The sequence below is a fragment of the Oncorhynchus keta genome, chromosome 23, assembly GCF_023373465.1.
Source record: "Oncorhynchus keta strain PuntledgeMale-10-30-2019 chromosome 23, Oket_V2, whole genome shotgun sequence".
In the NCBI taxonomy this organism is placed as follows: Eukaryota; Metazoa; Chordata; class Actinopteri; order Salmoniformes; family Salmonidae; genus Oncorhynchus; species Oncorhynchus keta.
In genome coordinates this window covers 17466325-17490357 of record NC_068443.1, presented here as the reverse complement: position 1 = coordinate 17490357, position 24033 = coordinate 17466325, and the positions used below count along the sequence as shown (strand labels likewise).

General features: G+C 42.3%; 1 protein-coding gene across 4 annotated transcripts; it reads right to left on the bottom strand.

Moving 5' to 3' along the window:
- Positions 1-5969: 5969 nt before the first annotated feature.
- On the bottom strand, positions 5970-19827 carry LOC118401930 (cytochrome P450 2J2-like). Of its 4 annotated transcripts, none has more exons than XM_035799625.2 (9): positions 19450-19827; positions 12645-12807; positions 12394-12543; positions 12061-12221; positions 11526-11714; positions 10885-11026; positions 9569-9633; positions 9067-9208; positions 5970-8864 (listed from the first exon to the last, which is right to left on the bottom strand). In XM_035799625.2, exons 1-9 carry the CDS (start codon positions 19624-19626, stop codon positions 8686-8688), a joined length of 1368 nt encoding a protein of 455 aa, XP_035655518.1. In that variant the 5' UTR covers positions 19627-19827; the 3' UTR covers positions 5970-8685. The 4 variants fall into 4 exon arrangements, with proteins under 4 accessions (XP_035655518.1, XP_035655517.1, XP_035655519.1 ...); XM_035799624.2 differs by having other exon boundaries at positions 5973-8864; positions 9449-9633; positions 10885-11023; positions 19450-19823; XM_035799622.2 differs by having other exon boundaries at positions 5978-8864; positions 9449-9633; positions 19450-19819.
- Between the last annotated feature and the right edge of the window lie 4206 nt (positions 19828-24033).

The window sequence follows — 24033 nt, the reverse complement described above, 5'->3', positions numbered from 1 at the left end:
CAAATCGTGTCCAATCAGTTGAATTTACCACAGATGGACTTCAATCAAGTTGTAGAAACAACTTGAAGGATGTTTCCATTGATCAAGGATGATCAATGGAAACAGGACGTACCTGAGCTCAATTGCGAGTCTCATAGCAAAGGGTCTGACTACTTAAGTAAATAAGGTATTTGTTTTTAATTTTTAATACATTTACAAAAATTTCTAAAAACCTGTTTTCACTTTGCCATTATGCGGTATTGTGTGTAGATGGATGAGCAAAAAAACAATTTTATCAATTTTAGAATAAGGCAGTAAAGTAACAAAATGTGAAAAAAGGGAAGGGAAAGGGGGATACTGAAATGTGTCGTCCGCATTTAACCCTTCTGAATCAGAGAGGTACAGGGGCTGCCTTAATCAACACCCACATATAATTGTTGTACGTTCTCAATGGACCTTGTTAATTCGAGTGCGTTCGTAAATTCGCTCTGGCTATCTACGCACTCTCGTCTGAGTGTGCCAGAGTGCAGAATAACTGTTGAATTTACAAACACTCAACACCCTTTGAATATGGCCGGTATCAGTAAACGTCGGCAAAAAGCGCTATTACATTGTTGCCAGCAGCACAGTTAGTCACCAAAGCTCTGGATAACATGAAAACACTCTAACCAGCTATATTAGCGGCGAGTGAGGTGTTCTCTCATTTGTGTCTGGAAGTAGCTAGCAAGCTAGCAAACTTTAGCCAGTTAGCTTGGATGCTTTACTGCCCTTGTCAAAACGCTTGGATCAACCCTACTCCTCGGTCAAAGCGTCCAGTGTGCGCTCTGAAATTACTAACGGACAATCTTACAATGCTCTGAATTTAAGAACACCCAGAGCACACTCTGGCACTCCAGATTGAATTTACGAACACACCTGAAATCATAAGATGTCTAGCTAGCAATGTTTTATGCTAACAAGCTAGCAAGAGGTTACATAGCAACAGCATCAACTTCCGGTAGACAGGCTAAGCCCTCGTACGCTCAACTGAAAGGATACAGTTCGATTACAGTATACTAAAATGAACTAATATTTTATAGTATATACTCATTAAGTATGTGGTATACAGTATGTGGTATACAGTATGTTAGTATGGGTATTCAAACACAGCTCATGATTGTAGGTTGGAATGGTTTGCTCAAACTGTATGACCTATCAAAGTTAATGGTAATGAAAATAGACTTTCCATTGGTTCAGTAAAGCCTGTGGCGCACGGCTCCCAGAGTCTCCCACTAGATCCGCTTTCTCTGTGTTGAGGCCAGAAACACACACCATCTTCTCTGAGCCAAAGCTGATATGGAAGACATTTCCATGGATGACACACAGAAAAAAATTGTTCCTTCATGTCTAATTGCTGTTTACTGTATCACGACCAGGTGAAATGTGGTACCTTCAGTGTGGATTTATAGATTCTTTATAAAGTAGTTGATAAAGTACAAGTAACTGCCAAAATAAAATAAACACTTGATTAGATTAAGGATACAAAGTCCTGTATATTGATAGCAGGTGCTTCCACACAGGTGTGCTTCCTGAGTTAATTAAGCAATTAACATCCCATCATGCTTAGGGCCAACAACAACACCGGGGGTATCCTCAGATGGGGCCACAGTGTCTCCTGACCCCTCCTGTCTCAGCCTCCAGTATTTATGCTGCAGTAGTTTATGTGTCGGGGGGCTAGGGTCAGTTTGTTATATCTGGAGTACTTCTCATGTCCTATTCGGTGTCCTGTGTGAATTTAAGTGTGCTCTCTCTAATTCTCTCTTTCTTTCTCTTTCTCGGAGAACCTGAGCCCTAGGACCATGCCTCAGTACTACATGACGACTCCTTGCTGTCCCCAGTCCACCTGGCTGTGCTGCTGCTCCAGTTTCAACTGTTCTGCCTTATTATTATTGGACCATGCTGGTCATTTATGAACATTTGAACATCTTGGCCATGTTCTGTTATAATCTCCACCCGGCACAGCCAGAAGAGGACTGGCCACCCCACATAGCCTGGTTCCTCTCTAGGTTTCTTCCTAGGTTTTGGCCTTTCGAGGGAGTTTTTCCTAGCCACCGTGCTTCTACACCTGCATTGCTTGCTGTTTGGGGTTTTAGGCTGGGTTTCTGTACAGCACTTTGAGATATCAGCTGATGTACAAAGGGCTATATAAATACATTTGATTTTAACAACATGATGCGCAAAGAAAATCATTACAGAGACATTTGTTTTCCTTCCATTAATGAGAAAACTCACTGTTTGATCATTTGGCCAGCATGAGCACAAGTCGGTTTATTAAGTTGTGTTGAGTTTGTTTGCCAGCCCGGTTGACAAACCAGTGGATAGATCACTCAGAAGTTGAGACGTGGAACGAGCTTGCTGTTTCTGTGCGTCCCATACTGAGGCAGAATCACTGTACTGCTAAATGCTGGACCGGTTCCAGTTCACGTAGATACAGTGTGATCCATGTGCGCTGTTGGCCAGAGAACTGATCTCTCTGCCTGCCTGCTCCCCGTCTACCCTGGTCTGTCTCTCCCATTCTTGTACAGGTGCCCTCTCTCTCTCTCTCTCTGTCTCTCTCTCTCTTTCCCCACCCGGCGCTTTTTGCTCGCATATATCACTGACTTTTTATTGATCAGCGGCTGGACTATTTGATTTATGACTTTTAGGGCAATAAACAAACATGCTACCCTTGGCTTTTACAATGTTGCCGATAATTTTAGAGCCCGTTGCACTGTGAAAGAGGAAATATATGATTGTTTCTCCTTCGAGTATTGAGAGAAACCCCACGCTTACTCTGGAAATGCAGGTGAGAACTATGCACATTTAATAATAATAATATATAATATATGCCATTTAGCTGACGCTTTTATCCAAAGCGACTTACAGTCATGTGTGCATACATTCTACGTATGGGTGGTCCCGGGAATCGAACCCACTACCCTGGCGTTACAAGCGCCATGCTCTACCAACTGAGCCACAGAAGGACCTTTCTCCCAAACAATATGGAAGAAATCAGACTCTTGCTCTTACATGTCAGGGCTGTTCTCTTGGTACTTAACCTTGTCTCTGGACTTCACACATCTCCTGAAATATGTGGCGTTAAAGACTCTGGTGACTCTGGATTCTCGTTCAAGTGCTGTCTGTCAATCCAAATGTTGTAACCCTCGATCGAGACTTTATTATCTTGCTGCTTCTATTGTCTGGAAATGTGCAGTCTAACCCAGGTCCTGACATTCTTACCCCTGCCGAATTAAGTATTCAGAGTGGCCTGAAGTTTTTCTAATTTATGGAAAGAAATCCCCTGGCCCTGATGAATTAGACCCCCTTAACATGTATTTTTAACCTCACGCTTGATGTTAAGGAAATGGAAATCTGCGTTTTTACTGCCTCTCCTGAAAGATGGAGATCCTTCGCTACTTGACAACTATCGACCCATATCAAAATTGTCTGTACTGTCAAAGGTACTTAGTTAGTAGGCAGCTAAAGGCCTACTTCCAAGAAAACAACATCTTAAATGGAATGCAATCAGGTTTTAGGCCTGGCCACAGCACTGTTTCAGGAACATTGAAGGTTTTAAATGACATCCACGGTGCTCTTGATAAGAAGTTACATTGTGTGTCTGTCTTTATTGATTTGTCGAAGGCTTTTAACACCGTCAACCATGCTGTGTTAGTGCAAAGGTTAAAATGTTGTGGAATTACTGGTCATGCTCTAGATTGGTTTATAAATTACCTATCAAATTGTACACAATGTGTAATAGCGGATGGTTGTAAATCTGAGTCCATAGAGGTGTGCTCAGGTGTTCCGCAAGGTTACATTTTGGGCCCACTGTTGTTCATTTTGTATATCAACAACATTGGGTATCTTATTGAAACAGCGGATGTTCATTTTTATGCAGATGATACTGTTCGTTATTCAAGTGGTAGTAGTTTTTATCTTTAGCTTTAGAAAATGCCCAAAGTGCATTTAACATCATACAACATAATCTGTATGATTTTAAAGCTGGTTCTAAATTCAGGTAAAACAAATGCCAGGCATGTTACTAATCATGTCATTGCTACATTGGCTGGACATACTATAGAGCGAGTTAAAGTGTACAAATATTTGGGTGTGTGGGTTGATGATATGCTGAGCTTCACTGTGCATGTAGAGAACTTGATAAGGAAGCTCAAGCTGAAAATAGGTTTTTATTACCGGCATAAGGCTTGTTTTTCTTTTGAGGCCAGGAAGGAGCTGGTACGATGGACATTACTGGCGGTTTTAGATTTGAGGGATGTTATATATTTGCAGGCCTCAACCACTACCCTGAGAGCACTTGATTCAGTGTATCATGCAGCCCTCAGGTTCATTACAAATCAGAAACGTCTAACACATCATTGTGATCTCTACAGCGCTGTTGGCTGGTCGTCATTGACCTTGCGTCGCTTAAACACTGGTATACACTGATTTATAAGGCCATATTGGGTAAAAATGCCATTTTATCTCTGTTCTTTTTTAGTCAGGTGGTAAATAAATATCAATTACGGTCCCACTCTTATTTGCTTCTAACAGTACCAACAATTAGAACAGGTCATGGTAGAAATAGTTTTAGTAACTTAGCTCCGTGGTCCTGGAATTCTCTCCTGAACATTTTCAAATTTGATGATCTAGTTTCGTTGGTGGAGTTTAAACACTTGATCAATGTATATATCATAGAAGAGTGCAATTGTTTTTAGGCCAGCTGTTTTTAGTCAAGACTTTCGTGTTTTTAACGTTAAATGTTTTGTCGTACTGTATGTGTGTTTATAGTTTTGTTTAATGTTGTGTTTTTGTATGTTAGTTGTTTTGTCTGAAACATTGTCCCCCCTGCTGCTATCTTGGAAAAGAGATTGTATCTCAATGAGAAAAACCTGTATCATTTTTTTTTAAGTATAAAAAAAGCCCAGTTGCCCATTATTTTGGCCCTCATGACTAGAAGAATATATCTCAGTGACTTTGAAAGAGGGGTCTGAAAGGAGCATAGTGGTTTTAAAGTGTGTGTGTGTCTCAGTCACCAGATCTCAACCCCATTGAACACTTATGGGAGATTCTGGAGCGGTGCCTGAGACAGCGTTTTCCACCACCCTCAACAACAAATTATGGAATTTCTCGTGGAAGAATAGTGACGCATCCCTCCAATAGAGTTCCAGACACTTGTAGAATCTATGCCAAGGCACATTGGAACTGTTCTGGAGGCTTGTGGTGGCCCAACACCCTATTAAGACACTTTATGTTGGTTCTATAAGGTATTCTGAGTTTCGATGCCAGCTTCCCGCATAGGGCAACCTGCCATCAAAGCATCTGGCTCTCAGGATAATCCCCCAGAGATGAGGCCCTTCCCCAAACTATTTGAATAAATGTTTATACTTGCCTTTTGTCTCTGTTGTTCATTCAGTTAGCCTGTCCTCGATTGAAATACTTTCCTCACCTAGTCATTGTGTTCACAGTATCTCTCATTTGATTTTTTAACTAATAAAAAGCTCTTGAAAGGGTAAACACCTTCTCACCTTGTATAGATATATACATGTGAGGGAGTTTAGCATCCATATCAAATAAATTGTCCACAAGAGGCATAGATCGTGGTCCTGGAGGAAAGTTGGCGGGCTTCCTGTTCTTTAGGTAGTCAGTGACCAGAAAGAAGATGCAGAGGAACACCAGTATATCCTAAATGCCCAGTCCCTCCAACACAGACTGGAGTAACATGGTGAGGGCGGCTTAAAAACAGAAGGAAGATCAAGGTTAAAGTCAAATCCTTGGGAAAAAAATGTAAACCGCGAGGTTATGCTTTTTAAAAAGATTAAACCATCCCTCGAGTGAGCCTCTTTCCCACTTACAGATTCCTCAATGACTGCTGGGGTCGGTGGATTCAAAACTCCACTATCAAACTGATTGGAGGGAGAGAAACTGATAAAGAGCCATACAAAAGAATCAGATGGGATTGTTCAGTGATGGCCAAAGTCCAGAGCACCTGTATTTGTGGAGCCCCATTCTGGTGCCGTCTGAATAGCTGAAGTGATCACATGAGATGAACTAGCATGAAATGTAAATAAAACATACATTTGTTCTGTTGTACAGAATTGTGACTTTAATCAAACAATGCTGTAAGACTAGACCTTTTCAAAATGCTAGAAGGGTTACGTTCAAAGTACAAATGACTTAAACCAGGGGCGCAGCTTTGGTTTTAGAAGTGGGGGGGACATAACTTTTTAAAATTTTCTATCCAGTCAGATAACCACTCCAAAAAAGTCTATCCGACCACTCGGAGGCATCTACATGGTCCTAAAACACACCGTTGCCTCGTTTTGTATCACATTCCAATGATAAAACTGGGGGGACAAAAATGTAATTTCAGAATATGGGCACATTGAAGCTGTTCCCAGTGAAATGTGCGCTATTGAATTAAACTATTAAAGGCCCAGTGCAGTCAATAATGTGATTTCCATGTGTTTATATACACTGCTCAAAAAAATAAAGGGAACACTAAAATAACACATCCTAGATCTGAATGAATGAAATATTCTTATTAAATACTTTTTTCTTTACATAGTTGAATGTGCTGACAACAAAATCACACAAAAATGATCAATGGAAATCAAATTTATCAACCCATGGAGGTCTGGATTTGGAGTCACACTCAAAATTAAAGTGGAAAACCACACTACAGGTTGATCCAACTTTGATGTAATGTCCTTAAAACAAGTCAAAATGAGGCTCAGTAGTGTCTGTGGCCTCCACGTGCCTGAATGACCTCCCTACAATGCCTGGGCATGCTCCTGATGAGGTGACAGATGGTCTCCTGAGGGATCTCCTCCCAGACCTGGACTAAAGCATCCGCCAACTCCTGGACAGTCTGTGGTGCAACGTGGCGTTGGTGGATGGAACGAGACACGATGTCCCAGATGTGCTCAATTGGATTCAGGTCTGGGGAATGGGCGGGCCTGTCCATAGCATCAATGCCTTCCTCTTGCAGGAACTGCTGACACACTCCAGCCACATGAGGCCTAGCATTGTCTTGCATTAGGAGGAACCCAGGGCCAACCGCACCAGCATATGGTCTCACAAAGGGTCTGAAGATCTATTATCGGTACCTAATGGCAGTCAGGCTACCTCTGGCGAGCACATGGAGTGCTGTGCGGCCCCCCAAAGAAATGCCACCCCACACCATGACTGACCCACCGCCAAACCGGTCATGCTGGAGGGTGTTGCAGGCAGCAGAACGTTCTCCACTGCGTCTCCAGACTGTCACATCTGTCACGTGCTCAGTGTGAACCTGCTTTCATCTGTGAAGAGCACAGGGCGCCAGTGGCGAATTTGCCAATCTTGGTGTTCTCTGGCAAATGCCAAACGTCCTGCACGGTGTTGGGCTGTAAGCACAACCCCCACCTGTGGACGTCGGGCCCTCATACCACCCTCACGGAGTCTGTTTCTGACCGTTTGAGCAGACACATGCACATTTGTGGTCTGCTGGAGGTCATTTTGCAGGGCTCTGGCAGTGCTCCTCCTGCTCCTCCTTGCACAAATGTGGAGGTAGCAGTCCTGCTGCTGGGTTGTTTCCCTCCTACGGCCTCCTCCACGTCTCCTGATGTGCTGGCCTGTCTCCTGGTAGCGCCTCCATGCTCTGGACACTACGCTGACAGACACAGCAAACCTTCTTGCCACAGCTCGCATTGATGTGCCATCCTGGATGAGCTGCACTACCTGAGCCACTTGTGTGGGTTGCAGACTCCGTCTCATGCTACCACTAGAGTGAAAGCACCGCCAGCATTCAAAAGTGACCAAAACATCAGCCAGGAAGCATAGGAACTGAGAAGTAAGTGGTCTGTGGTTATCACCTGCAGAACCACTCCTTTATTGGGGGTGTCTTGCTAATTGCCTATAATTTCCACCTGTTGTCTATTCCATTTGCACAACAGCATGTGACATTTACTGTCAATCAGTGTTGCTTCCTAAGTGGACAGTTTGATTTCACAGAAGTGTGATTGACTTGGAGTTACATTGTGTTGTTTAAGTGTTCCCTTTATTTTTTTGAGCAGTGTATATATAGGTTGGGATGATATTGTGAAAATTATGATAATGCACTTTTAGTGTGAGAGCTGTTTGAAAAGACCACCTGAAATTTCAACCTGTTTTGGTGGGAGAGAGTTTTGGCTTTCCATGGTGACATCACCATTCAGTAAATTAGTTAATAGACTAATAAGAAAGAGTTCCAAACCTCTCCCAATAACAGCTAAATTCTTGCTTGAGAAATTGCTATTTGCTAAGAAGCTATTTTTGTTTATTTTTGACCATTTTAATTGAAAACAATCACAGTAAGGTATTTAATTGTTACCCAGAAATGATTAGATATTGAGATAAAAATGGCTGCATTGGACCTTTACGAAAGGGGGGACACTGTACATATCATACTGTGTATGCATTATGTTAAGCATGCAGACAGTGCTCAGTAATTCAGTATATCATACAATCTGCCGTTGTGCCCTTGACCTGAATCTTCTCCAGTGGCGCTGCACCATGGCTGACCCTGTGCTTCCAACCCCTCGAGGGGGTGTGTTTGACTTGGGAGGGGGTAGGGTTAAAAGCAAAAAGATAGATTTTCATATGGACTGTAGGAAAATGGACAATGAAATGTATTCCTCTTTTCCAAAAAGGAACTATAATGGTGGTGAACCATCACCATGTGGAGGCACAGATAGTGAAGGGTTTAGGGGACTGGATGGCCACTCCCTGGGGCTCCAGGCTTGGTGGTTCCTCTCCAGGGGATGTAGAGATGGTGAACCTCTGGAGGAGGGAGGTGAAAAAGAGGAAGAGCTCCATGCGGGCCAGTGACTTCCCCAGACAAGCCCTCTTTCCTAGGCGCAGAGAGAGGGAGAGAAACGGGTATACGCAGGGTACAGGGACAGAGTTATTATTACTGTTACTGTGTCACATAACACAGACTTTGTAGGCAGGCTGTTTTTTTCCATTTTGTGAAAGCTAGAATAGAGCTTGAGCTACATTGTATGTGGGTGGAATTTAGGGCAAGAGCGGATGAAATTGAATCTAGGGACCGACCTGCAGAAAATGGGAAAAAAGCCTCCCTTTTCCGGAAGTGACCATGCACATCTAGGAAATGTTGTGGGTTGAAGTGGTCTGCTGTCTCCCATTCTGTCTGGTCACGTAACACTGAGGAGAGGTTGACTATCACTTTAGTGCCCTATGGAGGGGATGATGAGAAAGCATGCTTGAAATAACCTTTTAAAACCATAGAACTTCAAACAAAAATGTAAACATCACTTCCATGGGATGGTATTTTCCATAATGTAACTGAACATTCACCAGAGCTCTCGCATTAAAACAGCACTAAAGAAAGTGTGGAAGTTCAGGACAAATGAGCATATCTTCTAACTTCCCCCCAGAGAAATGAATTGCGGTGAAACGGTACAGTCTGTCTCACCTTGGGTATGAAATATCCCCCCATGGTAGCATCTTTGCTTGACATCCTGATATTGAGAGGCAGTATGTTGGCCATTCTCTGTGTCTCGTGGATCACAGCGTCTGTGTAGGGCATGCTCACCATATCAGCAAGGCAGGGCTGGCGAGACTGGCCAATCACACTTTTGATCTCCTCCTGGACATTCTCTGGGAAGATGAAGAGGGATTCAAATGGCTTAGAACTCAGTTATGACTCAACTTAGTTTTGTTGATGTGCTGTTTGGTCAGAAACTGGTTGTTTGTTGGTTGGCTGTAGCTGCTTAATTATTCAGAGGCTGTTTGTAGGTTGGTTGGTGTATAGCATAGATTTAAGAATTGGATATACTGTATACAGTGAACTCTAAAAGTATTGGGACAGAGATAATTATTATTTTTTTCGGCTCTGTATTGGATTTGATACAATGAGGTTATAGCTCAGATTGTCAGCTTTAATTTGAGGGTATTTTTATCCATATCGGGTGAACTGTTTAGAAATTACAACACTTTTTGCACATAGTCCCCCCAGTTTAGGGGACCAAAAGTATTAGGAGAAATTCACTTGTGTATTAAAGTAGTAAGAAGTAAAGTATTTAGTCTCAAATTCATAGCAAGCAATGACTACATCAAGATTGTGACTCTACAAATTTGTTGGATGCATTTGCTGTTTATTTTCGATGTGTTTCAGATTATTTTGTGCCCAATAGAAATGAATGGTAAATAATGTATTATGTCATTTTGGAGACACTTTTATTGTAAATAAGAATATAATGTTTCTAAATACGTCTACATTAATGTTGATGTTACCATGATTACAGATAATCCTCAATGAAACTTGAATAATGATGAGTGAGAAAGTTACAGACCCACAAATACCATACCCCCCACACACACACACACACACACATGCTAGCCTCCCCTGTTATTGCAATGGTGAGAGGTTAGCATGTCTTGGGGGTATGATATTTGTGAGTCTAACTTTCTCATCATTATTAGAAATATAAATGAATTTACCGTTCATTTCTATTGGGCAAAAAAATTATCTGAAACACAGCCAAAACAAACAGCAAATGCATCACATTTGTAGAGTCACAGGCTTGATGTAGTTATTGCGTGCTATGAATATGGGACCAAATACTTTACTTTTTACTATTTTAATACACATAAGTGAATTTCTCCCAATACTTTTGGTCCTCTAAAATGGGGGGACTATGTATGAAGAGTGTTGTAATTTCTAAACCGTTAACCCGATATGGATGAAAATACTATCAAATGAAAGCTGACAGTCTGCACTTTAACCTCATAGCAATTGTATCGTTTCAAAGTGCTGGAGTTCAGAGCCAAAACAACAACAAAAAATTGTCATTATCTCAACTTTTGGAGCACACTGTATGACTCTAGTCTATAGAGCACTATACCTACCCTGAACATCAGGGTACTTCACCATGTAGAGCAGAGCCCAATGTAAAGTGTTGGTCATGGTCTCTGTTCCAGCCTCAAACAAGTCCAGACTGCAGTACACCAAGTTCTCTGAGTGGAACCCAGCCTCGATGTCCCTCTTCTTCTGAAGGAGGTATTATCAAATACAAGGACAGGATGAAACATTACTAGCAACTGTCTCAGATGTTGTACCTAAAAGGCCCATGGCAGTAGTCAAAAGCTTTTATGACTGTTGAGACTGTTAAAGATGGCAAGTCAATATTTAAGTTAATTTCATGACTGAACATGTTGCACAGGCAATAAAAGTGACAATATACTGTACATACACAGACAACCAAACTGATATACAATATACTGTACATACACAGACAACCAAACTGATATACAATATAATGTACATACACAGACAACCAAACTGATATACAATATACTGTACATACACAGACAACCAAACTGATATACAATATAATGTACATACACAGACAAACAAACTGATATACAATATGCTGTACATACACAGACAAACAAACTGATATACAATATACTGTACATACACAGACAAACAAACTGATATACAATATACTGTACATACACAGACAAACAAACTGATATACAAGCATCACCTTGTCTATTTCTCCGATGTAGGAGTCAATGTAGTCCCGGTGATCAAAGGGATCCCAGTCCTTCTTATGTTTCTCTATTTCTTTTCTCAGGAATGACACAATCTTTGCATAGTTGGAAAGAATTGTCACATGGGGACCAGAACGCAGCCCAGGCAAACGCTTGAACAGCCATGGAAATACATCATACAGCTAAGAGAAAAAGGGGACATAATTATATATCCTGAAGTTGTGCTTCAAAGAAAATGTGAGATGTATACTAGGGGCTAATGAGAAGGTATGGTGTATGGTGAACACAACTAATACGTGTATCACTTTACTGAGCTGCATATAGCAGAGGAGGCTGGTGGGAGAAACATTAGGAGGACTGGCTCATTGTAATGTTTGGAATGGAATCAATGGAGCGGAGTCAAACAAGTTGTTTTCGTGTGTTTGATGTGTTTGGTACCATTCCATTTATTCCATTCTATGCATTACAATGAGCCCATCCTCCTCCTATAGCATTGTTGCGTCATCTCATCAGCACAGGGGAACCCACCTGAACCAGAGGGTTGCCTATCAATAGCATGGACTCCCGGCTCAGTCGCAGACGGTTCTGGAAGTCTGTAGAGTTGTAGTCAAATCGCTTTCCAAACACCAAGAATCCAATGCCGTTTGCAGCAGCACTGTTAATTATGAGTTGGGGGTTGAAGGGCCCTCCTGTTGGGTTACATTTAAGTACTGTTCTTAAGTAGACACAATGTTACCTTTGTATTACATAGAACTTGAAATGCACAATGTACAGTTACTAGAATAAGGAAAATGCACTGAAGACTCTTAATTTGTATTCTAAAGTCTGTAAATTGTGATTGGTTTGTTTACAGCAGCTCACCCATTTCCTGTTGGAAGGCCTGACACAGGAAGTTACACTCCTGCTGCACATTAAGCTCCAGGGTTCTCTTCCCCTCACCAACGTGTTTTAGGTGGGCCACCGAGAACTGCCGCTGCCTCCTCCATCTGTATCCATTACTTACAGAGATTCCTTTTGAAATAGAGTTTCATGGTTACTTGAAAATAATTTTAATTAAACAGTAACAATGGTGAGTGAAATTATATTACGAAAATGTAAATAGCAGATTTTACCACAGTCTTTGAAAACATCACTAAAGAGAGGAGATGCAGGTCGGTCTAAAAAGTTATCTCCCTGAGTCATCAAAACATCCTTCACCATCTTGTACCCAGACACAAACACCACCTTCTCCGCACCCCACCGAAGGCTGAAAATATTGCCGAACTGTTCAGCAACCTAAAAACAATCGTAGACAAACTTAAAGAAAGATCTTTGTAAAAGCAACAAAACATTATTTGCATAAATTGATCGGCCTTGAATTATTTGATGCTGTATGTAGAGTACCAGTCAAAAATGTGGACACAAAAATCTCAAATTAGACCAAAGGACAGATTTCCACCGGTCTAATGTCCATTGCTCGTGTTTCTTGGCCCAAGCAAGTCTCTTCTTATTATTGGTGTCATTTAGTAGTGGTTTCTTTGCAGCGATTTGACCATGAAGGCCTGATTCCTGCAGTCTCCTCTGAACAGTTGATGTTGAGATGTGTCTGTTACTTAAACTCTGTGAAGCATTTATTTGGGTTGCAATTTCTGAGGCTGGTAACTGTAATGAACTTATCCTCTGCAGCAGAGGTAACTCTGAGTCTTCCATTCCCGTGGCGGTCCTCATGAGAGCCAGTTTCATCATATCGCTTGATGGTTTTTGCGACTGCACTAACCTCTTAGAACTCCCCATCCCGGATCCGGGATCGTGACTACAGCTCAAGCTCATTACCATAACGCACAATGCAAAAAAAAAATCTTAGAAATATTTAACCTCCACACATTAACAAGTCCAATAGCTCAAATGAAAGATAAACACCTTGTTCATCTACCCAGCAAGTCAGATTTCTAAAATGTTTTACAGCGAAAACATAGCACATATTTATATTAGATCACCACCGAAACAAAAGGCAAGCGGCGGCCATTTTGTCCCAGAAAAAAATAAAATTTAAAAGTAGAAAATCTTCATCAGATGACAGTAATATTACATGTTACACAGTACATTTATTTTTTTTTCAATAATATGCCATTTATATCCATAAATCTCTGTTTACAATGACGACATTTCAAAAAATGCTACTCAAATGTCAGGAGAAATGATGATAGCTCCGACAGATAACGTCAGATAACAAGCAATAAACATGACTAAATATACATGTTCTACATATATTTACAAAGATGCACTTCTTCTTAATGCAACCGCTGTATTACATTTATTTTTAACGTTACAGACATCGTTCACTGGGCTATACTATGAGTCGGCGCTCAGATATTAGCAGTATGTCTCCTCTACGTTTGGAGTCCACAGATACCCAAAATAACCACATAAATATTCCCTTACCTTTGATGTTCTTCCATCAGAAGACGTAGAAGGAGTCATACTTACCCAATACATCGTTTGGTTTCACGTTGTGTGTCTCTGTATTAGCACATGTTAACAGCTTCGGCTGAAATGCATCCAAAATGACTTCTGGTCCAGCACTCTTGCGCATCAAAACTTCCAATTTACATATTATATGTCCACTAAACTGGTCAAACAATGTGAAAAATCGAGCTTTATGATGTTTTTAGCATGTAGAACAAAGATCAGCGCGAACAGACAATCCGGCTTCAAATGCTGGATCATGGAAAAGAACGTACTCCAAATCGGCCGCGCGCAATAGAGTGCCTGTTTTTCAGAGGGACACGGGCAATTTCGCCCGCCAAACGTCGAGGGCTCGTGAGATTCTCACAATGAACGTGCCATTTGAAAGCAGGCATCGCGCTGAAGAGATAGAGACTGTTCCTGGATCGGTAGCTGCCTGGGAAGGGTGGGGGCCATGACGTCAAAGTTGACCCAACTTTTCTCTTCACAAGAGAGAGTTTGGGAGAAAGGCTGCCCTGAGAGTTCTGCTTTACATACAGACATAATTTAAACGGTTTTAGAAACTTTAGAGTGTTTTCTATTCAATAATAATTTTTATATGCATATATTAGCAATTTTGGGAAAAAATATTTTCAGTTTACCATGGGCACGCACTTTCTCCAACGGGGGCAGTAAAAGAAACTTTCAAAGTTCTGGAAATGACTGACTGACTGATTGACTGACCTTCATGTCTTAAAGTAATGATAGACTGTTGTTTCTCTTTGCTTATTTGAGCTGTTCTTGTCATAATATGGACTTGGTCTTCTACCAAATAGGGTTTTTTTCTGTACACCACCCCTACCTTGTCACAACACAACTGATTGGCTCAAAGAAGCATTAAGAAGAAAATAAATTCCACAAATTAACTTTTAACAAGGCACACCTGTTAATTGAAATGCATTCCAGGTGACTACCTCATGAAGCTGGTTGAGAGAATGCCAAGAGTGTGCAAAGCTGTCATCAAGGCAAAGGATGGCTACTTTGAAGAATCTCAAATACAGTTGAAGTCGGAAGTTTACTGTCAGAAGGTGTGTGTAGCTGGTGCATGAAGTCAGGCGCAAGAGAGCAAAATGAGTGAGCAAAGTACTTTACTTAAAAAATAAAGGCACAAGGTAAAGAAATACACTTGACCAATAACCAACGGTAAATATTACGCACGGGTGAACACAGCACCCGTCAAAAAAACAGCCATCATAACCAAACTGAACAGAGAAATATTCACGCACAACAAACATGGGGGAAACAGAGGGTTGAATATATGAACATGTAATGGGATAATGAAAACAAGGTGTGTAGAAAATAAAGACAAAACACATGGAAAATTAAAGCTGGCTCAGCGATGGCTAGGAGACCGGTGACGTTGACCGCCGAACGACGCCCGTACAAGGAGAGGGACCGACCTCGGCGGAAGTCGTGACATTTACATACATTTAGGTTGGAGTCATTAAAACTTGTTTTTCAACCACTACACAAATTTCTTGTTAACAAACTATAGTTTTGGCAAGTTGGTTAGGACATCTACTTTGTGCATGACACAAGTCATTTTTCCAACAATTGTTTACAGACAGATTATTTTACTTATAATTCACTGTATCACAATTCCAGTGGGTCAGAAGTTTACATACACAAAGTTGACTGTGCCTTTAAACAGCTTGGGAAATTCCAGAAAATGATGGCATGGCTTTAGAAGCTTCTGATAGGCTAATTGACATCATTTGAGTTAATTGGATGCGTACCTGTGGATGTATTTCAAGGCCTACCTTCAAACACAATGCCTCTTTGCTTGACATCATGGGAAAATCTAAAGAAATCAGCCAAGACATCAGAAAGGCAATTGTAGACCTCCACAAGTCTGGTTCATCTTTGGGAGCAATTTCCAAATGCCTGAAGGCACCACGTTCATCTGTACAAACAATAGTACGCAAGTATAAACACCATGGGACCACGAAGCCGTCATACCGCTCAGGAAGGAGACGCGTTCTGTCTCCTAGAGATAAATGTACTTTGGTGCGAAAAGTGCAAATCAATCCAAGAACAACAGCAAAGGACCTTGTGAAGATGCTGGAGGAAACCGATACAAAAGTATCTGTATCCACAGTAAAACGAGTCCTATATCGACATTACCTGAAAGGCCGCTCAGCAAGGAAGAAGCCACTGTTCCATAAAAATCCAGACTACTGTTTGCAACTGCACATGTGGACAAAGATCATACTTTTTGGAGAAATGTCCTCTGGTCTGATGAAACAAAACTAGAACTGTTTGGCCATAATGACCATCGTTATGTTTAGAGGAAAAAGGGGGAGGCTTGCAAGCCGAAGAGCACCATCCTAACCATGAAGCACAGGGGTGGCAGCAACATGTTGTGCGTGTGCTTTGCTGCAGGAGGGACTGATGCACTTCACAAAATAGATGGCATCATGAGGTGGAAAATTATGTGGATATATTGAAACAACATCTCAAGACATCAGTCAGGAAGTTAAAGCTTGGTTGCAAATGGGTCTTCCAAACGGACAATGACCCCAAGCACACTTCCAAAGTTGTGGCAAAATGGCTTAAGGACAACAAAGTCACGGTATTGGAGTGGCCATCACAAAGCCCTGACTTCAATCCTATAGAAAACTTGTGGGCAGAACTGAAAAAGAATGTGAGAGCAAGGAGGCCTACAAACCTGACTCAGTTACACCAGCTCTGTCAGGAGGAATGGGCCAAAATTCACCCAACTTATTGTGGGAAGCTTGTGGAAGGCTACTCGAAATGTTAAACCATTTAAAGGCAATGTTACCAAATACTAATTGAGTGTATGTAAACTTCTGACCCACTAGGAATGTGATGAAAGAAATAAAAGCTGAAATAAATCATTCTCTCTACTATTATTCTGACATTTCACATTCTTAAAATAATGTGGTGATCCTAACTGACCTAAGACAGGGAATTCATTTTTACTTGGATTAAATGTCAGGAATTGTGAAAAATGTAAACGGTTTAAATGTTTAAAAAAATCATGTTTAAATGTAAACTCAGCAAAAAAAGAAATGTCCCTTTTTCAGGACCCTGTCTTTCAAAGATAATTCTTAAAAATCAAAATAACTTCACAGATCTTCATTGTAACAGGTTTAAACACTGAACCATAAACAATTAATGAACATGCAACTGTGGAACGGTCGTTAAGACACTAACCGCTTACAGATGGTAGGCAATTAAGGTAACAGTTATGAACACTTTGGACACTTAAGAGGCCTTTCTACTGACTCAGAAAAACACCAAAAGAAAGATGCCCAGGGTCCCTGCTCATCTGCGTGAACGTGCCTTAGGCATGCTGCAAGGAGGCAATGAGGACTGCAGATGTGGCCAGGGCAATAAATTGCAATGTCCGTACTAAGACAGCACTACAGGGAGACAGGACGGACCACTGGCCGTCCTCGCAGTGGCAGACCACTTGTAACAACACCTGCAGAGGATCGGTACATTCATACATCCGGGTGATGGTCAGATTCACGTTTATAGTTGAAGGAATGAGCGTTACACCGAGGTCTGTACTCTGTAGCGGGATCGATTTGGAGGTGGAGGGTCCGTCATGGTCTGGGGCGGTGTGTCACAGCATCATCGAACTGAACTTGTTGCCATTGCAGGCAATCTCAAAGCTGTGCGTTACAGGGAAGACATCCTCCTCCCTCAGGTGGTACCCTTCCTGCAGGCTCATCCTGACATGACCCTCCAGCATGACAATGCCACCTGCCATACTGCCCGTTCTGTGCGTGATTTCCTGCAAGACAGGAATGTCAGTGTTCTGCCATAGCCGGCGAAGAGCCCGGATCTCAAACCCATTGAGCACGTCTGGGACCTGTTGGATCGGAGGATGAGAGCTAGGGCCATTCCCTCCAGAAATGTTCAGAAACTTGCAGGTGCCTAGGTGGAAGAGTGGGGTAACATCTCACAGTCCATGAGGAGGAGATTCACTGCAGTACCTAATGCAGCTGGTGGCCACACCAGATGCTGACTGTTACTTTTGATTTTGACCCCCCCTTTGTTCAGGGACACATTATTCCATTTCTGTTAGGCACATGTCTGTGGAACTTGTTCAGTTTATGTCTCAGTTGTTGAATCTTGTTATGTTTATACAAATATTTACACATTAAGTTTGCTGAAAATAAACACAGTTGACAGTGAGAGGACATTTCTTTTTTTGCTGAGTTTATTTGGCTAAGGTGTTTGTAAACTTCTGACTTCAACTGTATAAAATATATTTTGATTTGTTTAACACTTTTTTGGTTACTACATGATTACATGTGTTATTTCATAGTGTTGATGTCTTCACTATTAGGTCCTATGATTGAGTGTAGTCTGGCCCAGGAGTGTGAATGGAAAGGCGCTGGAGCAATGAACCGCCCTTGCTGTCCCTGCATGGCCTGTTCCCCTCTCTCCACTGGGATTCTCTGCCTCTAACCCTATTACAGGGGCTGAGTCACTGGCTTACTGGTGCTCTTCCATGCCGTCCCTAGGAGGGGTGTGTCACTTGAGTGGGTTGAGTCACTGACGTGATCTTCTTGTCCGAGTTGGCAACCCCCTTGGGTTGTGCTGTGGGGGAGATCTTCGTGGACTATACTTGGCCTTGTCTCAGGATGGTAAATTGATGGTTGAAGATATCCCTCTAGTGATGTGGGGGCTGTGCTTTGGCAAAGTGGCTGGGGTTATATCCTGCCTGTTTGGCCCTGTCTGGGGGTATAGTCGGCCGGGCCACAGAGTCTCCTGAATACTGAGCCTCCAGTATTTATGCTGCAGTAGTTTGTGTCAGGGGGCTAGGGTCAGTCTGTTATACCTGGAGTATTTATCCTGTCTTATCCAGTGCCCTGTGGGAATTTAAGTATGCTCTCTAATTCTCTCTCTCTCTTTCTCTCTTTCTTTCTCTCTCTCGGAGGACCTGAGCTCTAGGACCATGCCTCATGACTACCTGGCCTGATGACTCCTTGCTGTCCCCAGTCCACTTAGCCGTGCTGCTGCTCCAGTTTCAACTGTTCTGCCTGCGGCTATAGAACCCTGACCTGTTCACCGGACGTGCTACCTGTCCCAGACCTGTTGTTTTCAACTCTCTAGAGACAGCAGGAGCGGTAGAGATACTCTGAATGATCGGCTATGAAAAGCCAACTGACATTTACTCCTGAGGTGCTGACCTGTTGCACCCTCTACAACCAGTGACTATTATTATTTGACCCTGCTGGTCACCTATGAACATTTGAACATCTTGGCCATGTTCTGTTATAATCTCCACCTGGCACAGCCAGAAGAGGACTGGTATATTCTACAATGTAGAAAATAGTCAAAAGAAAGAAACACCCTGGAATGAGTAGATGTGTCCAAACTTTTGACTGGTACTGTATATGTCATTACTGTATAGCCTAAGGTATAAGTCTTTCTAATATAGTAGCTAAGTTTTACCTTGTCCATGTCCTGGTAGCCAAACCCAATGAAGATATTTCCCAGGAAAGGTAGAGGCCATGGTCCAGGAGGGAACTCAGGTGGGTTTCTGTGCTTCAGGAAGTCCACCAGTAGTAGGAACAGAAAGATCACAAGCAGGCAGATCTTCAGGTCCAGACAATCCAGAGATAGTAGCATGGTAGGAGGCAGCTACAGCAGGACTGTGACAGACACTAGGAGGCTGTTGGACACTGGCAGCATGCTCCTTCCAAAGTTCACCTCCCGTTTAAATTCTCTCAAGCCAGTTTTTTTTTTTTGCTATTCATATCAAATCTGAAATTAAGTTACAGATTTATGATATTTGATGTCTCTCTCTCTCTCTCTCCGTAATTAAATATTTGCTTGTGCTACTCCCCTCCCCCTGTTGCCAACTATTCAGGAGTTCAAACCCTTATGTAAGAGCTGCAGAACAAACAACCAGCAACACTGAAACGGGAACAGCCAGCAACATCGAACAGGAATGGCAGAAAAAGGAGGGAAAGTAAGGAGGAAAAGAGGAAGTGGGAAAAGTTCAATTAGCAAAGATTATTTTTGATTTCTTTCAATGGGTGCACTACAGAAAAACATACAATAGTATACATTCTGTACTTGTCTGGTTCCTCTATATGTTGGAAGATTTTCAAGTTTTGGTCCCATGGAGTTTTATGGCCAATTTCACAAAGTTCTGTTGAAGAGGCACCTACCTATGCATATTCAAATCCTACCACTTGGTGGCACTCTATCTCTAGAATGATGGCGACTACCTCTGTTGAATTTAGAGCTCTGAACCAGGAGGTCAAATCAAACTTTATTTGTCACATGCCGAATACAACAAGTGTGGACTTTACAGTGAAATGCTTACTTACAAGCCCTTAACTCAACAGCGCAGTTCAAGAAGAGTTAAGAACATATTTAGGTGGCAGTATTAGAGGGGAAAACTCATCAGGAATATGTGTGTGCTTGCATGTGTACAAACGAGTGTGTGCACTAGGTGAGAGAGAAAGAGAGAGGGAGAGAGAGAGAGAGAGGAATCCGTGCCTTAGTTATATTTCAGCATATAAAAACTGTGACCTAGGCTTGCCTTGTTTGCATATGACCTAAGGTTTGCATACGGCCTATGGCTAAACAGAAAAACCATCCATTATTTAAAGCGGTTAACCACACTCTCCCAAATTACAGTGACTTTGGGTTCCCTTTCGCCAGATTTAGTGGTTGTGTAGTTCCCCCTCTTAAGTCTCTCTGTTTTGTTTTCGCTTAACATTTCTGACAGCAAATTGAAATAAGACTTTTAAAAATCACTGTGTTTTTGTCTTTTGAGCTTCTAGTCATGAAATCTATGCAACCTACTCAATCACTTTTTATAGCTACTGTTTGCATGCCTCCTGGTCCGTATACAGCTTTCCTCACTGAGTTCCTGGAATTCCTATCGGACCTTGTAGTCATGGCAGATAATATTCACATTTTTGGTGACTTTAATATTCACATGGAAAAGTCCTCAGACCCACTCCAAAAGGAGCCATCATCGACTCAGTGGGTTTTGTCCAACATGTCTCCAGACCTATTCACTGCCACAGTCATACCCTGGATCTAGTTTTGTCCCATGGAATAAATATTGTGGATCTAAATGTTTTTCCTTATAATCCTAGACTAACGGACCACCATCTTATTACATTTGAAATCACAACAAATAATCTGCTTCGACCCCAACCAAGGATCATCAAAAGCTGTGCTTTGGCAAAGTGGCTGGGGTTATATCCTGCCTGGTTGGCCCCGTCCGGAGGTATCGTCAGACAGGGCCACAGTGTCCCCCGACCCACCCCTGTCTCAGTCTCTAGTATCTATGCTGCAATAGTCTATGTCCCTGGGGGTCAGTCTGTTATATCTGGTGTAATTCTCCTGTCTTATCTGGTGTCCTGTGTGCATTTAAGTATACTCCCTCTAATTCTCTCGTTCTCCCTCTCTCCCTCCTGGAGGACCTGAGCCCTAGTATCTTGCCTCAGGACTACTACTGACCCGATGACTCTTGGCTGTCCACAGTCCGAGTCGTGCTGCTGCTCCAGTTTCAACTGTTCTGCCGGCGGCTAGGGAACCCTGACCTGTTCACAGGACGTGTTAACTTGTCCCGGACCTGATGTTTTTGACTCTCTCTCTCTCTACCGCACCTGCTGTTTCGACCTCTGAATGCTTGGCTATGAAAAGCCAACTGGCATTTACTCCTGTTGCACCCTCTACAACCACAGATGATTATTTGACCTTGCTAGTAATCTATGAATGTTTGAACATCTTGAAGAACAATCTGGGCTTAAATGACCATGTACTCTTATAATATCCACCCGGCAGAAACAGAAGATAACTTTCGTTCCTTTCTTCTTATGTTCCTGCCTTTCCAGGGAGTTTTACCTAGCCAGCATGGTTCTACATCTGCATTGCCTGCGGTTTGGGGTTTTAGGCTGGGTTTCTGTATAGCACTTTGTGACATCTGCTAATGTAAAAAGGGCTTTATAAATACATTTGATTGATTGATTGTTAATATGTCAGATGTACTCACACAGTCTTTTCAACCCTTGTTAAATTTAACAGGCTATTTGTTGGCCATTGAATAAACATCCAGTGAAATGAATGGTTGCTGGGGCCATTCCAAAACAGAACCTGATGATGAGCTCAAGTTCTTGAGATATTGGAGAGGACATCAGCAGTATAGAATCACACCATGTAGAGATACACTGTACATTTATATGCTATCTCTACTCTCGCCCCTTTACCCTCTCCACTCACTTTATCCAAATATAAAGCTATAGGTCAATGCTCCTGTCATGGCATGGAGCGAGAATGATTGACAGCTGACAGGACAGCCAGATAACACCCTGGTTATAAAGTTGACCCCAGATTTAACCTTTTAGCCCAAGTCCTGTCGTCACCCCACCCCCTCTCTCCGTCAGACCGAACACCCAATCCAAACACATTTACTCAGCGCCCTGAGGAAACCGCCTCTCCCCCTAGCCCACCTATTAGTAGACAGTTGTGCACCCTGTGGAGATGACCCTTGACCCCTCAGAGGCTATAGATAACCTCAGTGCAATGTCATTAAACAGACATTCACTCCTTGTCAGCGCAGCATTGTGGCATATATGTAATACATCTAGGCTACGTGATAAAACTGATGTATGTAAAGGGTGTGGTGGTGAGTGACCCACCGGCCATCACTAATATCCAAATTACATATACTATATATATAAAAGTATGTGGACACCCTTTCAAATTAGTGGATTCGGCTATTTCAGCCACACCCATTGCTGGCAGTTGTATAGAATTGAGCAATCTCCATAGACAAACATTTGCATTAGAATAGCCTTACTGAAGAGCTCAGTGACATTCAACGTGGCACATTCATAGGATGCCACCTTTCCAACAAGTCAGTTCATCCAATTTCTGCCCTGCTAAAGCTGCTCCGGTCTACTGTAAGTGCTGTTATTGTGAATTGGAAACGTCTAGGAGCAACAACGACTCAGCCGCGAAGTGGTAGGCCACACAAGCTCACAGAACACTACTGCCGAGTGCTGAAGCGCGTAGCGAGAAAAAATCATCTGCCCTCGGTTGCAACATACAATGACATTCTAGATGATTATGTCAAAATCAAATCAAATCAAATGTATTTGTCACATACACATGGTTAGCAGATGTTAATGCGAGTGTAGCGAAATGTTTGTGCTTCTAGTTCCGACAATGCAGTAATAACCAACAAGTAATCTAACTAACAATTCCAAAACTACTGTCTTATACACACAAGTGTAGGGGGATAAAGAATATGTACATAAAGATATATGAATGAGTGATGGTACAGAGCGGCATAGGCAAGATACAGTAGATGGTATCGAGTACAGTATATACATATGAGATGAGTATGTAAACAAAGTGGCATAGTTAAAGTGGCTAGTGATACATGTATTACATAAAGATGCAGTAGATGATATAGAGTACAGTATATACGTATACATATGAGATGAATAATGTAGGGTATGTAAACATTATATTAGGTAGCATTGTTTAAAGTGGCTAGTGATATATTTTACATCATTTCCCATCAATTCCCATTATTAAAGTAGCTGGAGTTGAGTCAGTGTGTTGGCAGCTGCCACTCAATGTTAGTGGTGGATGTTTAACAGTCTGATGGCCTTGAGATAGAAGCTGTTTTTCAGTCTCTCGGTCCCAGCTTTGATGCACCTGTACTGACCTCGCCTTCTGGAGGATAGCGGGGTGAACAGGCAGTGGCTCGGGTGGTTGTTGTCCTTGATGATCTTTATGGCCTTCCTGTAACATCGGGTGGTGTAGGTGTCCTGGAGGGCAGGTAGTTTGCCCCCGGTGATGCGTTGTGCAGACCTCACTACTCTCTGGAGAGCCTTACGGTTGTGGGCGGAGCAGTTGCCGTACCAGGCGGTGATACAGCCCGCCAGGATGCTCTCGATTGTACATCTGTAGAAGTTTGTGAGTGCTTTTGGTGACAAGCCGAATTTCTTCAGCCTCTTGAGGTTGAAGAGGCGCTGCTGCGCCTTCTTCACGATGCTGTCT